This window comes from Populus euphratica, unplaced genomic scaffold (assembly GCF_000495115.2).
Source record: "Populus euphratica unplaced genomic scaffold, PopEup_1.0 scaffold1.1, whole genome shotgun sequence".
Lineage (NCBI taxonomy): Eukaryota > Viridiplantae > Streptophyta > Magnoliopsida > Malpighiales > Salicaceae > Populus > Populus euphratica.
The window spans coordinates 4905401-4922827 of NW_011499845.1; the positions used below are offsets into that span (position 1 = coordinate 4905401).

At 31.9% G+C, this 17427-nt stretch overlaps 1 protein-coding gene and 1 long non-coding RNA gene across 5 annotated transcripts; one reads left to right on the plus strand and one right to left on the minus strand.

Moving 5' to 3' along the window:
• Positions 1 to 3854: 3854 nt before the first annotated feature.
• On the plus strand, positions 3855 to 7833 carry LOC105123414 (LAG1 longevity assurance homolog 3-like). Of its 4 annotated transcripts, none has more exons than XR_841845.1 (7): positions 3855 to 4186; positions 5438 to 5667; positions 5796 to 5951; positions 6183 to 6368; positions 6816 to 7099; positions 7229 to 7378; positions 7544 to 7833. XR_841845.1 is itself a non-coding variant. In XM_011023006.1 (7 exons), exons 1-6 carry the CDS (start codon positions 4049 to 4051, stop codon positions 7340 to 7342), a joined length of 927 nt encoding a protein of 308 aa, XP_011021308.1. In that variant the 5' UTR covers positions 3857 to 4048; the 3' UTR covers positions 7343 to 7378; positions 7544 to 7833. The 4 variants fall into 4 exon arrangements, 1 of the variants encoding a protein (XP_011021308.1); XM_011023006.1 differs by having other exon boundaries at positions 3857 to 4186; positions 6816 to 7000; positions 7311 to 7378; XR_841844.1 differs by having other exon boundaries at positions 6816 to 7378.
• Positions 7834 to 12629: 4796 nt separating this feature from the next.
• LOC105123431 (uncharacterized) lies at positions 12630 to 13173 on the minus strand. The gene is made up of 2 exons (XR_841849.1): positions 12935 to 13173; positions 12630 to 12850 (listed from the first exon to the last, which is right to left on the minus strand). It is a non-coding gene; the product is annotated as an uncharacterized LOC105123431 (long non-coding RNA).
• Between the last annotated feature and the right edge of the window lie 4254 nt (positions 13174 to 17427).

Here is a 17427-nt window from a genome sequence, read left to right on the forward strand (position 1 = left end):
TTATGTTTTTAAAAACATAAAAAATATCAAATGTGCCACGATAGTTTTGCAATGTTATAAACCCAAGAAGAAGATAAATCTTTTATCTTGAACCATTGCCTCGCATGAGTTTTCAATAAAATATATAAGAGAAACATGAATTTTTAAAATAAAAAAATACTAATATTAAATAATAAAATAAGATAAAAATAAAAAAGAAGATCAAACCATGTAAACTTTTTAAACCAGTAATCTAAAATATTATATCAAAAATACTATATATGAAAAAGAGAAACTCAATCCTTGGCAAATTCAACATTAGATGATGAATTGTCACTATTATTATTATAATTATTACTATTTATATCGTTATTATTATCATCGTTATTATTGTCATTATCATTACAACAACCATCATCACTATTGTTATCAATAAGTAATATTATTATCGTTATTATCATCGTCATTAGTAGTAATATTATTATCATGATCATCATTATCATCATTATTATTATTGTTATTATCACCACTATCACAACTATTATTATTATTATTATAACCACAATTATTATTGTTGTGGTTGTTGCTACTATTACGCTATTGTTATTACTATCATTATCATTATTATTATCAATATTAGTTTTTGACTATTGGGTAAGGTCACATGCGTCATTTAAATGGTGTGGACTTCACCAACTTGCTATCTTATTTGGAATATGTGTTAACAGATTTTTGAATAAAAAAGTAAAAAAAACATAAAAAAATATTAAAATACCATCATAAACATGTTAATTCCACAAAATATTAGTGTGAAAACACTAAAATACCTCCAAAAACAAAGCTCTTTTTTTTTTTTCTAATGTTAAAAAGGTGCTTTCATTGTACATGAATCACGGGAAAACCATAAATACTAATGCTACATTTTTTATCTCGGTGGCAAAAGGCTATTTTTACTATTAAGAAGCTCGTGAAAGTCAAGAAAACCCTTGATTAATTGTTATAAATTTTATTAATTTTGGAAATAAAATAATATTTTTATTATATTAAAAAAATACATACATCCTTAAATAATTTTTTATTTACTAATGACTCAGTGAAAAAGACCAATAAATTCCCAATTTTAAGGCTTTAAGTGTTTTCCTTGTAGCAATCCATCATAAACTACAATTTCCATTAGCTTTTCTTTTAACTACACTGTGGAGAGACCTGATCAGGCAAGGCAGCATCTGTGTTATGTTTTTCATGTCTTGTCAGCTTGATTTATTATTTTAGCTTTTTTATTTTTTCGTTTTTCTTTTATCAGAGTTTAACATTTGTAAGACTCCAGCATGAGATAATTTGACAGAGTTATGAGTTCACTGGTATACTGTTTTGTGCTTGATTGGTTTTTCTTTATTTCAATGCTTGGAAACCCCAGAATCCCTAATTAATTCTGGTTTGGTTCCAGGTAAAATCCTCAAAGTGCATCACCCGCCCAGGCAATTCACCTATTGATGCAAGTTTATGAACTGGGAATGAATGGAGTCAAGAGATTTGCTAAGAAGCAATTGGGGTTAAGGATTCTTCTGAAAGGATTAATTAGAAAGCGGGGGTTTGTGCCTCATTGCAGTTCATAATTCGAATTTCTTGGAGATATAAATACTATTTATTTTTGTATTTTAAAAATATTTATAAAACATTAAATTTATTTTTATTTTTTAAAATTAATATTTTTTTTGATTTAAAAATATCAAAAACATATTAATTTTAAAAAATAAAAAATATTATTTTAATACATTTTTATATAAAAAACACTTTTAAAAACAACTATAATTACATCTCTACAAATAATTAAAAAGCGTAAACCCCGCTAATAATTGAAGCTCATCTCTGCAAATAATTAAAGCGTAAACCCCGCTAATAATTGAAGCTTAAACCGTTATTTGCTTGAATTGGGCTTGTCTTTATTTGTTTTTTTTTTTACATGCAGTTTTTTTACTTTTATTTATTTATTTATATATTTTTGGGTTATAAATCAACCAAAAAATTGATTTTTAGGTTTTATTTGGATTTTGATTATGAAAAACGTGACTTTCCCGTATTTTTTTTCACAGATTTTCTACATGTATTTGCATACGATACCTTTCAGGAAAAGATTGATGGAATTAAAATCTAAGATGTATAGATTTAAATTTTTAATCTAAAAGAAGGGGGCCTTTCTGACCTTCGTCTTCACCTTCATTTTCCTTGGAAGTTAATTTTTAACCCTCCGCTGCTTTCTTCTCATTGAATATAATGGCGTGTTAGGTTTTTTTTTTTTTTTTCTGAGTATTTTAGGCCATCGCACTCTTCAATGCTTAATTTCAACAAAATAAATAGATAAATAGACAAACGCTCGTATTTAATTGTTTAAATATTAATGATAACAGCTTGCTCGAGTGGGTTTTTATATAATAATAATAAATACTTGTTCAGATCTTAAGCAAAACATCAATATCTGAGTTAAATTAATATATTCACATTAAAATAAACTCTCCCCATCATTCTCTAAATTATCAACTAACTTGCTAATAATACCCACCAAAGCAACTCGAGAAAGAGAAAGTCAACGCAGGTAATTAACAAAAACTAGGGGTGATTATGTAGACCAATATATTTATATACACACACACTTTTCATGAATTTATCATGTTTTTATTTAATTTTTATTTTATCATCAGATAATACCATAAAGAGTTTTTAGGAATACCAAGAGAATATTCGTCTATAATATCAGCAAACTTTCATTTAGTAGACCTAATCATTGTTATTATTTTTGTTTAATTTATTTATTATAATTATTTTTTAAAATTATGTTATTAAATTAATTAAATTTATTCAAGTAAATAATCCAAGTCTCTTTTATTTTATTAAAAAAAAAAACAGGATTGTATGGGTTTTTTCACGTTGAAAAAAGGCCACTAATCAAGTGAGGGGGACTATGTATCGCCGTCGATCGATTTCAAGAGATGGGCATATCAACACTTTATGTGCATATTGCACAGGTTATGACATCTTAGTGTACTAACAACTACTATACAAAAGAAGCAACCACCGGATTTTTTATGCTCGGCGACGGCGAAGTGCACTTTTCAAAACTTGTGCCTAAGATGCCTTCTGGTGTATCTTGTGGTCCTCGGCTCAAAAAGCTGCTGCATTTACTCACAAACACATGAAATTTAATTTAAAGATTGCGATATTGGATATAATCGGCTAGGTTTTATTAATGCCTCTTGCCACCTTGAATGAACTGACGTTTCACCCTGCCCTTGAACATGCATCATTTAGCCATAAACCCTCTAATGAAAAGTTTTAGGCCAATCATTGTCAAGAAATCATACATTATTCTGAAGTAATTATAGGATAGATTTACTTTAATGAGAGACAAAGAGAAGTACAAGTATAAAAAGAATAGTATAATATGTTTTATTAAAAATAATGTGACATTTTCATATAGGATTGAAAGGGACCTCTTCTCTATTTTTTACCTATTTTTTTTTCTTTGTATCTATCACTTATAGCCCACAGGAAGGCCGTCAAAAAAATCATATCTCATATGAAATAACTATGGATAGTTACCTTCGGTATCACATGCACCCTGCTGTTTCCCGACTAGACCATGTCGAACTTCTATCCAACCAAACGGTCACTTTCCTCGAATTGAAGTCAACAAACCCAACACTCTCGAGGGTGATTTCGTGCAACGAAATCAAAACCATGTCCATTTTAGAAAGTACAGAAAAATAAAAGGACCAAAATGAAACCCCAAATCGCCAACTCGTAGGGTATAATTATATAACCTAAATTGGTTGTTTTGGGGGACTCAGGATGAGGTTGCCTCTATTATATTTCGGTGAATTCTTCTTTGACAAAATCACCCCTACCCTCTAGAGAAAGAAACCGAATAGGAGGACGACACCGAGAAATAAACAAGGATAAAAAAAGAAAAAGTGCTTTGCCCTACTGGCGTTTTTTGTGCATGTGATTCTAAAAGCTAAGAAAAATCCTATCTTGGATCAATAGAAAGGAAGAAAAGGAAAAAAAATCTGAGATGGGTTTCATGGAGTACGTGAAATCAATAGAATGGGAACATGAATCTTATCCAGATTATGAAGATTGCATTGCCGTTCCTCTTTTTGCTCTCTTTTTCCCCTTTGTTCGATTCTTTCTTGACAGATTTGTCTTCCAGGTACTTTGTTTGTAACATCCTTCCCTTGTTTTTGTTTCCTTTTAGTTGGTTTAGTTCAAGTCTTGGTCTTCACTGGCTCGGCTTCTTAATATTTGATTGTTAGCTTGTGTCCCCCCCACCGCTTTTTTTTTTTTAGTTACTTGATTGAATCGTATTGGATTTAAGTTCTTCTTTAGTGAGTTGTATTTAGTTTAGTGAGTTGTTTTGCTTTTTGCTGAATAATTGAATTTTGCAATCATTTATTGATCAAAGAGAGAATTTGAGTGAAAACGATCACGATAACTACAACGTTTTAAATTTTGGCGATTTATATAATTGCTCGACTTCTGAGAAACAGTTAGCTGATCGAAAGTTTTATAGAACTCCATGTTTCCCACTCCTCGAATTTTTCTTTTCTTTTTTTGTTTCAATTTGTATTCCTGGGTTTTGAACCAGTAAAAAACGCTATATGAGACATGGGTCTCTCTATACATTGACAAGCCTTTATGTTAAGCCTTCGAAGTTTTATTTGACAAGATGCATTTTTCATTGAAACTTGAAAATTCTTCTTGTTTTCTTTAATGGCTGTCCACTTCGGGCCAAGCTTGAACAAAGCTTAGGTTGCATCCTGGAGTTTATCGAACTTTGAAGCTTGGTTTAGTGTAAGTGGCTATTTCTGTCCATTCCAAACTCTTATTCCTTGCATGACATTCAGTGTTCTCGGGAAATTCATGACTCGTCACTGTTTCTTGAGTAGCATGATAGGATAGGAAAAGTCTTTTATAGAGTGGTTTATATAGCTGCTGCTGGAAAGAACATGTCACTGGATGCCAACATGATCCAGTTGCATAATTATCCTGGCATAAGTTATTGTTGATGGAGCTTACTCCCAGTCCTATCGCTTGTTCATTTCTTATAATCATGCTTCCAAACACCTGGATTCCAGAGAACTTTAGAAATCTTTTCAGGTGTTGGGGGTTCTTCTGAGTTGTAAACATTTCTTCCTAATGTCCACCTCTTCCTTTAATACCACAGTGTCCTTGTATGACAAATTTCTCATGAAAATAGCAATATCTGGCTGTGTTGCCAGGTTCTAGCTATATATTTACAAATACAACTTAGAAACGCAAACTTGAGCTACTTTTCCTTTTGGAAATGGCCTTTTTCTCTTACTTGCATTACCAATATTGTGCTGCGTTCCCAGCTCTTTGTTTCTCCTTGTTCACCTATGTATTTTGTTAGCTCAGGCTGAAGTGAATGTGCATGTTGCAGAAAGTAGGACAGCACTTGATTTTTGGAAAGGAGCATCAGACGCTGGATGTTCAATCAGATGAGAAAAGGAAGAAGATAAGAAAATTCAAGGAGTCAGCTTGGAAATGCATATATTTTCTTTCAGCAGAAATTCTGGTTTTGTATGTTACTTATGATGAGCCTTGGTTTGGTAATACAAAATATTTTTGGGTAGGGCCAGGAAGTCAGGTCTGGCCAGACCAAAAAATGAAGTAAGATTTGTGAACTATCTTATTCAGTTATTTGTTGGCCCAAGCTTTTGTTTATAGATTTGTACTTTGAATGGGATAAAGATGACAGCTTAATGAACTAAAAATGATGTTTTTTATATGAATTTCAGGTTAAAATTGAAAGCAGTATATATGTATGCTGCTGGATTTTATACTTACTCCATATTTGCTCTGATTTTTTGGGAGACAAGGCGTTCGGATTTTGGTGTGTCTATGAGTCATCATGTCGCCACTGTCATTCTTATTGTGCTGTCCTACATATTAAGGTATTGTGGTCCAGGATTAATTGTAGTTTGGTAAGATTTTGTTAATTACAATTCACTGAGGAAGTTCTCCGAGTCATTTTTCTAGAAAAATTTGTGGAGGTCATAACTGTGTTGCCCATATACAAGTCTGATACATGTGCAGAAGCTGCATGGAACCCAGTGGCCGCAATGACACCGTCAAAGGTTCACAAAGTTTTCTCATTTCTGTTCCAATTTTTCTGTTTCTTGCAGGTTTGCCCGTGTTGGTTCAGTTGTTTTAGCTATTCATGATGCTAGTGATGTATTTTTGGAGGTGGGAAAGATGTCCAAATACAGCGGCGCAGAAGGGGTTGCTAGCTTTGCATTTATTCTTTTTGTTTTGTCTTGGATCTTGCTGCGGCTCATTTACTATCCATTCTGGGTGCTTTGGAGTACAAGGTTGGTATAGATTGATTCCTTGGTTATATCAACTGCTGAAATTTCCTAGTCCTACTTTCACGCTTATCTTTTTGTGGGGTCATAATGCTGAACAATTGTGCAATGAATGTACTGCTTCTGGAAGTATTTCAGATTACTGGTCGTTGGCTTCATAATTCAGGCCTGTAAACCACGAGTCATTCCATAGATTAGTCTCATAGATTAGTCTACTTTATAATTTATTGTGCTTATCGTGAAAGAAGAATGATTTTGCGTTCATCTCCAGAGAATAAAGACCAACATATAAATTCATGTTAAGAGTATTTCTGCATGTATGGCCAGTGTTTTGAAGAATTATTGTCCACCATCTTCTTCTTTATCAACTGTCTTTGTTTGTTAATTTATTGCTATATGTAAACTTTTTAATACTTAACTGAAGAATTCATGTATTTTCTTCCTTTGATACAGCTATGAAGTTCTCCTGATCTTGGACAAGGAAAAACACCCGGTGGATGGTCCAATCTATTATTACGTGTTCAATACTCTCCTTTACTGCTTACTTTTTCTTCATATATATTGGTGGGTCTTGATATATCAGATGCTTGCTAAGCAAATCCAAGCAAGGGGTCATCTTAGTGATGATGTTCGATCTGGTATGGAAGAAAAACATGTCGATTGCATGGTTTTGCATTATAATGTGTGCATGTCTATAGTTGCACCATAAAAATGGGAATGAGGAAACACATTTAATGTAATTTTTTGGAAAGGAATATGTTATCTAGCATGAGAATTTGGTCAAGAAAATTCAGATTACACTTGGCCCATGTCACTAATCATTGATGTGTAGGAGTTTGCAAATCATTTTAGGATGGCCTATTTTAAGGAAATTTTTTATTTTACTTTTCTACTTGGCCTCTTTATTTTGGTGGTTTGTCTTGAATTGCTTCTCCCACCATCATGCAGATTCTGAGGGCGAAGATGAGCATGAAGATTGATCAAACAGTGAACCAGTGATGCTTAGAAATAGTCTGGTAAGCTCTCTCTCTTGCCTTCTCTGGGGAAAGTGTAATGTATTGATATAATTCATTGACATGGGTTCCAAATCCAAAGGCACATAAAATTCAACTGTGCCTTGTCTAGTTTTTTTCTAACCAGAAATGAGGGAATATCAATTTCTGGCTTTTGTTTTTCCGCAGATGAAGCACAACCGTGGTTTCATATGCTGGAGGTGTTCTTTTCCAGAGATGGAACGTGATAAATAAAAAAATTTCTCCCAATCAAGGGTCTGTATAGATTTGAGATTAGATGTCAAAGCAGGAGGGAAATATAGGGTAGGAAAATAGTTTCGATTATTCATTTGCCACCTTTGATTTGATTTTTCTCGCCAACGATTTATTGTAAGAAAACTTGCTGCAATTTCATACCAGTGGTGTCATGGCTGCACTCGGGCCTGCTGCCATTTTTCAAGGTTTATTGTTGATCTTTCTATTTTGCCCCGAGGAAAGTAAACTTGTTTTGAATTAAGTCGGCGTTGACTGGTTTTGATCAACTATCCATGTAAGTTTAGATTCTGATCAAGTCTTTGTTATGCGGCGTTAACCAGAATCCGAGCTCCCTAAAGCCCCCCCCAGAATTCATAGAAAGCAGCCGTTGCGACGTATGCCTGGATGGGCGCCATTCGGACCATTCTCTTTTGCGCAAAAAAACAAATCTAACCTTCGATTTGTAATGCTTGGACCAAAAAAATCGCCGTGTTTTGTATACGCTGTCGGGCCAGAACAAGAAAAGAAAAAGAAATGACGAGGCATGTTAATTGTTGCTGTAGTCTCCTCTTACATGGGGTCTAACTGTTCTCGGATACCGGATCACTCATTTAGATCATGATGCTGCAGTCTTTGTAAAATACTTCAATTAAAAACTCTTTCTGCCTCATGCAAGGACCTTAATCATTTGGTAGGGTTAAAATTTGTGACTGAAACTTTATAAGGACATGAAATAAAATCGAAATCTTATAATAGAAAAACCCGACTCATCTCAAACTTCATATGGGTAAATCGAATTTAATTTTTAAAATTTTGATAAAGAAGTAAAGCTCAAACCTAAGACCTCACCCCTTCGCAATCACACCACACAAGAATACTACTATTTCATTGACATGGGGTTGGTGGTAAATTAATCTTAGTATTATCTATGATGTAACAAGATTAATTTATCCTAGCAGAATTTATATCTGGATTGTGAGGTTAATACATTGATTAAACATCAATGAAATAATTTAGTAGAGATTTTTCAAGTTTAAATTGTTATACCAAGTTTAATAATAATATCAAAAAATTTTGATGATCTAACTGTTTTTTTTTTTTTATGTTTTAAAAAACTTATGTTCAACCGCAATGAAAACATAGACAAATAAACTAGTATGGTTCAAATGGATCGCATAGATAGATTTTTCTTAATAAAAGGTAAAAATTGATCAAATATTTCTCTACTAGTTTATCTAACTGGTACAAACGTAAAGGCTATGTTGAGGGTTTTTCGGGTTGAGAGAAACAAGCGGACTGCATGGTGCGTGTATATAAAAAAGAACATATACTGTATACTGTATACACACCACAATGCTCCTGCAGTGGAAGAGAGGCTAGAATATCAACCACCTTTTATTACGAGCTGGGCCTTATTTTCAATTGGGTTTTTCAGAAACTAATGGATCCCTCCATAATTTGAGGGGGTGTACCAGTACATGCCTCTAGTGCAGTATACATACCTTTTATTACAAGCTGGGCCTTATTTTCAATTGGGTCTTTCAGAAACTACTGGATCCCTCCATAATTTGAGGGGGTATACCAGTACATGCCTCTAGTGCAGTATACACGCCCTTATTAGTCGTAAAATATAGGCTCATCTAGCCTAATTTTGGATCAGCGTCGAAACCCGCTCTCCTCTGGAGAGGCGAGGGAGTAACGCTGGGATTGTCCAGGTAAGTGGTAACGGCTACAAAAATATATGGGAAAAGTCCTTCCAGATTGTTGGATCCAAGGATAGCAAATAAAAGACAAGAAGAAGAGGGGAGGTCAACAAACCTGAATAGTCCTAGAAGTATCTGATGAGCTTCTAGGCTCATTCATAAGCTCTCATGTCATGAATTTTGGGTCATCTTTGTAATGAATTCCAGCAATACTGTTGTATCTAATAACAAACAGTCTGCGAAGCAAAAGGATACAGGGAAGTTATATTTGACATCATATGCATCATGTCTCATGAACGGGAAAAGTCCAGAAGTACTTTTTGACTAATTTAATTCCTTCATAGAAACAGTATTCAAACTGGAATGAAGTATTTAAGCGCTGTGCTTTGGGAGGCTGCTATTTACTTTGGACTTGCTGTTCAACCACCTTTGGCTGTTGGTTCTGCGATTTTCCCTCCCATCCATGCATGTTCTTCCACTTTTTTTTTTAAACAGGAATAACTTTGTAGAATATAGATAAAAATAAATGATAAAATTTAATTTTTAATTAAATTAATATTAAATAAAAAATTAAAAGAAAAAAATAAAGTCATTTAAATGATGAAAAAAAATTCGAGATAACTCGTCAAAAGAAAAAATAACCTCATAAAAAATAAATTGAAAAAAAATATAAATCTCAATTCCTAATAAATTTAATATTAAAAAATAAAATTAAAATTAAAAAATTTATTTAAAAATTTTTAAATCAACTTATAACATGAGTCATGAGATGTGAATATTCTCATAAAACACAAGTTGAAATAAATCACAAAACCTAATTAACAACTAGCTTCATATTGAATAATAAAATTAAAAAAAAAATAAACAGTATTCAAACTGGAATGAAGTATTTAAGCGCTGTGCTTTGGGAGGCTGCTATTTACTTTGGACTTGCTGCCCAGTTGCCTTACAACTTGCTGTTCAACCACCTTTGGCTGCTGGCTCTGCGATTTTCCCTCCCATCCATGCATGGTCTTCCACTTTTTTTTAAAAACAGGAATAACTTTGTAGAATACAAATAAAATAAAAATAAATGATAAAATTTAATTTTTAATTAAATTAATATTAAATAAAAAATTAAAATAAAAAAATAAAGTCATTTAAATGATAAAAAAAAAATTCAAGTTAACTCATAAAAAAAAATAACCTTATAAAAAAAAAATTAAAAAAAAATATGAAACTCAATTCCTAATAAATTTAATGTTAAAGAATAAAATTAAAATTAAAAAATTTATTTAAAAAATTTTAAATCAACTTATAACATGAGTAATGAGATGTGAATATTCTCATAAAACACAAGCTGAAATAAATCACAAAACCTAATTAATAACTAGCTTCATATTGAATAATAAAATTTAAAAAAAAATTAATTAAAAGAAGAGAAGAAAATCGAGTCAACCGATTTATTAACCCGTCAAATCGAAGAGAAGAAAATTGAGTCAACCGATTTATTAACCCGTCAAATCTACAATCCGAGTTATAAATTTGAAATAACCTCATAAATAAATAAATTATAAGAAAAGTTAATTTTCAATAAATTTAATATTAAAAGAAAAAATAAAAATAAAAAATATAAATTATATATATAAAAAAAAATCAACACTATCCTAGCTAACAGGATTTTGAGAGGAGATTTACAGCAAAATCTTCTCTTCCTTTAGTTTTTTATTAATTTTTATTTTTATAATTTATAATTATAATCTCAATAGGACACTGAAACATGAAAACCTATCGACGGGGGAAATTTATGGCAAATCTTGGAATTCTAGTTCTTCTTCTTCTTCTTCTTCTTCGACTACTTCTTGTAAGTATTTGTGTGAAAATTGGATGGTACGGTATTAAAGAGCTTCTGGAGCTCTGTATCCCTAAATTGCCATTCTCGTCCTCTCCAATGTCTTTCAACGCCCACCGTTCTTTCTACACCTTATCTTGTACCTCTTTTTTTAACCATGTTTTTCTCTTACATTTTTTATAAAGCAGCTATATATCCCCAAAGAAGACCTCGGAGATGCTGAAATCAATGGCATCCAGTTTAGAGCCAGAGACTGCAGAAAGAGTGTTCCTTGCATGCGCGGAGGAATAGCAAGTTAATTAATTCAGGCTAAGATTTTATTAATATTTTTTAATTAATTGTATATAAAAAATTTATAATTTTTAATTAAATTATTAAAAATTTATATGAGGCCTTGTAATATAATATTTTAGCTTGAATTAAAATTTTAAATTTTTTTAAAAGATTCTGAAATTTAATAAAAAATCATAATTTAACTAGTTTTATTTTATTATACGTAATTTCCAATCTGACCATCAGATTAAAATAAAAATTTATAAGAAATCTTAAAATATATTGAATAAAATTTAGTTAAAATTTTAAAATGAACTTAACTTGGTAGTGACAATAAAAAAAATATTAAATAAAAGCAAAACAACTCATTAAAAGTAAAATGAGTATTTGCCATTAAAAAGTAAAACAAATCATATTTTCCTTCCTTTTATATGTTGCTGATTAGGCAGAAGCAGAATAAAAAAAAAGACAAGAGAGAAAAATAAGGGAAAAACATAAAAAATCTAATAAAAAAAAGTAAGAGAATAACCTTGTAAACTTACAAGGTCTAACTTATAAAACACTAATATAAAAAAGAATCAAGTGAGGAAATGAGGAATTGAGAAAGGAAAAAAATTTAATTACTTCGTTGATTGTTATTTTATCATGGTTGAGGGGTTATTACAATATTAATTCAGATTTAATTATAGATGAATTATATTCTATAAAACATCGAAGAATATAACTTTAATAGTGAGTTTATTTTTACTTTTTTATTTTAATTTATTATATTTTTAAATTTATTTTTTAATATTTTAAATAATATATTTAAATTAAAACTTTACTATTAACTTTAAAAATTTATATATATTAATTAATAATTAATTTTAAAAAATTATATATTTATTTAATAGCTCAAGATTTAAAAAATTCCTCGCTCCGCCTTTGTTGCTTGGTTTTGTTTCACTTTTCGTCTGTCCACAATCCTGCACCAAAAATCTTAGGAATGCCTATGAACATGCTCGTTCATCCTCAATTATATTGCCATCCCTTCTGAAGGTTTTAATCAATGATTTATTTCAATCATTTTTTTTAATCAAGAGGAGAGGCGTGACCTCAGAGGAATTGAAGAGGAATAAAAGGATGGAAACGATTAACGAGGTCATGCTGCGTAGAAAGTAGAAACAATCATAAGTGGATATGCAACGCAAGGTCGTCCATGGATGAGGAGGCCTAGTTTCAAATACAAAGTTTTATTTCTCTAACGCAAGTGCCTTGCATTCAGATGCATCAATGGCCCTTGATCAGTAAGATAGGGTTGTTGTTACACAATATTGGATTAAAAGCTAAAACGTACTGAAATTGGATAGCATGAGACTAACTATTAACTTATTCACCCCACAGCTGATGCATTTGACAATTAGCTTAGTGCTTTCCTGGTTTGTATCGTTTTCCCTGCAGAGAACTAAACTTGTGTCATTAAGTAATTAACGACAACGAATACAAAGAGGGAGGATTCCTGTACTCTTAGTCTATTACCAGCATCTTCTTGGCTTCTTGAGGCTTTTGTGCAGCCTTCTTGAAGGCCGGCTTTGATGCCGTTGTTTTGGAGGTGCTGTCATTAAGCTTGGCAGGCTCTTTCTTGGCCTGCCCTGAGGGGTGATCAGTGCCAACAGATTTCTCAGCCTTCAATGAAGCCATTGATCAGTAATGCTTCACTGACTGATGGGGAGATAGAATGTTTATGTCTCGGTCAGCTAGCCTCTACGACCTGCCATTTTCGATCTCTTATATATAGCATGTTGAAGAGGAATGAGAATCAGAAAGGCAAAGCTAGCAATAAAAGATGACAAGGGGATGGTGGAAATCGGAAAGAATTGGAATAATTGATTTGGATAGCCCTCGAAATATATATATACGCATGGCATTAGATGCCTATGATATGTAGAATGTTTGAAAGTATAATAAAGATTATTTTTTGAAATGTGTTTTACTTTAAAATATATTAAAATAATATTTTTTATTATTTAAAAATTATTTTTAAGATGAATATATTAAAATAATTTAAAAATATCAAAAAAATATTTTATATAATATTTTAATATTAGTGAAAATATTTAAATTGCTAATTATCATTTATGAGACTCGACAACATTGACATGCTGACATGTCTGTTATTGATATTGTTTTATTACAACGATCATTAGCCATTTTAATTATTAACTTTCAAGAATAAATAAAAATAACTTATATAAATTTATAAAATATAAAATAAGCTCTAGAAAGGGAACTTTAAATATTGGTTGTTTAAACAATATATTTATATTGTTCTTATTTGTGTTCTTTTTTATATTCTCAACGTGACCATTGAGCAACATCTCAATGACCGCCCTATCAAGTATCAAACATCAAATCTTAATTACTTTATAAAAGAAAGAGAACTCTTTTTTCTTTCTTTTTTTATTAAAAAAAATTCTACATCCTTCTTGTCATCATGTAAGACTATCTGAGTGGCCTGTTTCTCAGGCTTCGAATGGCCTTTTTATGGGCTTCTTTTGGTGGGCTTCAAGCTAAGTCTGCGTCAATATATTGAAACTTACGAGCTCCGTTATCTCAAGATGTAACTGGGTCCGGCCCATACTACTTCTGTAACCATATAGCCCAAATGATCGAGCTTTTTATTTGGTTCAAGTAAAATGAATTAGGGTTTTTTCTAAAATGTGCACATTAAGTCAAAGTAGGCCCTGAGATTTTAAATCCTGAGAATTGTTTTACACGACTGCTTATCTTTGAATTACGGGTTGTTCTTGAACTTAAACAACATGACTAATATTGCATGCAATGATAGTTGTTTTGTGACTAGTAATATCTTATTCTCGTCCTTCTAAGAAGCATGGATGCCTCGCGAAATGTTCGACGACATGCTATTAACATATATATTCCGATATTTCTCTTTATTTTTTGTTAAATTATTCTTAAAAACTTGTAAATAATATTGTTTAAATAAATATTAAAGTAAATACGTACAATCAATTTATATGTACAAGTTTAATTGCGCACCGTCCTCAAGTATAGTAAAATTAAAATTATGAACTATCCTGGAGTATTGATATATACTTGTAAATAAATAATCTCAAATTATAATGTGTTAACTTTATATTAGTTTAATTTGTTTTAATCAGTTGCCTTATCTCTCTGTGTACTGAAAATGGAGGACAAGAACACGATGATAGTTTATTTGAGTTTCATGTACGTAGGATTGTGTATAACCTCCAGAGACATTTATTTACGGTCATTAATTAATACAGTATTTGTATATAGATACAACTTACAAGAGAATTGAACATAAAATTTAAAATTAATAGATTCATTATATGTAAAAAAGTGTCTTGAATCTAGCTAGGGCATTAATAAATCCAATTTAACTTGAAAGATAATTTCAACATTGTACGTGGATGCAACTTAGTACAAATTTGAACATGAACCTTTAAATTAATTAATTAATTTTCTGTATATTAAAAGTTTCTTGATTCTAGCATCATATGAAAGAATTAAACATGAACTTTTAAGATTGATAGATTCATTACATGTTCGTGATTTTACAGCCTAAAGTTTAATTATACAGGATATGTAACTTAATATTTATGACATCTCTCTATACTGTATTTTTGAAATTTGGAACTGCATCATTTGGAGCAATATTTCTTATCAATTATAAGCAAGATGAAACATCTTAACTCTTATATAATCCGAGCATCTGAACTCCTATATAATCCGAGCATCTGAACTCCTGAACAATTGCATAGTATTGTATGTATGTATTTTGCGTTGGGTAATTGCACGATTCAAATTAGGGAACAAGTTTGATCTTTTGAGAATGTGAATAACCTGGATTTGTTGGCTTACCAGAGGGTTTACTTGCAAGGTACTTCCTTATACTTTCAATTACAGCAGCAAGCCTTTTAGGATACTTGCTGATAAATCTGAAGTGGGGCACCGAGTTTTTTCTTTCAGACAAAACAGCTTGTCTTTGTGGAGTACCTGTGTGTGTGTGTGTGTTTTTTTCTCATGCAATCGCATGTTTACACTAACAAAATGCTGTTCAACAGGTACCTCACTAGTTCTTTCAATTCCATGCACACGATTTAGTTTAATTACAAATGTCATTGATGGAATAGTAGAGTCCTAGTATTTCTAATTGTCTGCAGGCATATTGCCGTCTAAGACGTGACATTCGAACAAATATTATGCCCTTCAACGGATTTATTTCTTGATTTTTGAAAAAACTTTCACAATAATATGAGCAACCTAATGGAAAGAAAAATCCAGCAACGGCAAACAAGTCCTCTAATTAATATGTATTTTATTTATTAGGCGAAAAGCCTGAAAGAGGCACATGGATGGGAGAGAGAAATAATGGAGATCACCATGAATATACATATAACTATTTCATGGGGGTCTTCACATGCCTTCCTACTTGTTTTTCTTATCCTCATTTAGCTGATGGTTTACTGGATCCTGATGCCTGTAATGAACCAATAAAAAACCTCAATTAGACAACGCACGCGATTAGCAATTTCATGATGAATATGTTGAGACCATTTTGTATAGTATGTTTATGAAAACCTTATGATGCATTAAGGTTACACGTTGATAATTATGAACCCGTTCGGCATGACGATCAAGTGCAGTGAAGATGCAAAATGCATTAATTTGGAGTTTTTTTTTGTTTTAACACAACCTTATTATCAAACACCTACATGATATAAGGAAAGTTTTGCATACCTTCTTTTTAAGCTCCCGGGGCTTCTGCTCGGCCTTTTTAGGGGCTGGTTTTGATGCCGGAATTTTGGGTGCACTGCTGCTGGTTTTAGCTGCAGGCTCTTTCTTGACAGGCTCGCTTGGCTTAGTGCCACCAGGTTTCATTGCTTTGAGTGATGCCATTCTTCTTCGGTACCCTGTCAAAGAGGTTGCACAAACACTTGCTGGCCTGAGTAATAGGGTCTTTCAGATAGTCCTATTTATAGCCAGGCTGCTTAATTATAACATGGAATCCGAAGAAGTAATTACATCAGATGAATGGATAGGTAGGTGTGGCTGTTTGAAGGAATAGAATAACTTGAGCTGGAGGCCCTTTGAGAGATACTGCATCGGATGCTTGGCATACTTTAACGACATTATTGGATGCTTATTCTAATATAGAGGCGGTTATTTTTCAAGGAATAAGCTTGAATGCAAGTGCATTCAATGAGCTACAGATAAATCCGATGTTTGATTATCTTGATTAATAGTCAGATCATGTCACCCTTGTAGTTACAATTAAATAATTGCGATTAATTTGAAAGGATTTTCTATAATGACAAGGACCACATGTATTGATTGCATACTTACTAGTTATGATAAAACAAGAGCTTTTATCTACAAAATAGCATTCTGCAGAATTTGCAGATACCTGTTTCTGTTTCGGCCACTGATCTACGCAATCTCATGGAACTGATGCCAGATACTTGACTGTAGTTCACATGGAAGAGATGTAGGATTTCAAAATAAGAGTAAATTTACATCACAAAACTCTCTGCAGAACAGACCTATACTGGCCTGGTAGAGATAAGAGGGACGACAGTAGATGAAGTGGAGGATGAAAGGCTGAAGTCAGGAGTTTATATTCTTCTATAAAGCTAGTGAAATCATTCAGTGTAAGCTTTCCCTTTCCCTCCCAGAAGATTTGTTATGCATGCAGTTCTATTAGTATAATTATTGTAGCAATAAACTAACTTGATTACCTGGCCTTCCATGATAAATTGGCCCTGTAACAGAGAATTTCAAAGTTCTATTACAACATCTTGGTTTCCCTTTAAGATTCTGTATTCTAGGCACTGGAAACTGAAAACAAATTCCTAACTCATTCTTTTAAAGAAGGCAGAACTTCTTTGTATTGATTTTCGTGCTCTCTTGTTATTCCTTTAATATTTTTCTTTTTTTATTATTTCTATATAATAAAATTTATGATATATATATATATATATATATAT

Excerpts from the sequence above, each read along its gene's own strand:
- LOC105123414 (XM_011023006.1), top strand. The coding sequence starts at position 4,049 with ATGGGTTTCATGGAGTACGTGAAATCAATAGAATGGGAACATGAATCT. Across the intron at positions 6,369-6,815 it reads TGGGTGCTTTGGAGTACAAG|CTATGAAGTTCTCCTGATCT; the intron begins GTTGGTATAGAT and ends CCTTTGATACAG. Across the intron at positions 7,001-7,310 it reads TAGTGATGATGTTCGATCTG|ATTCTGAGGGCGAAGATGAG; the intron begins GTATGGAAGAAA and ends ACCATCATGCAG.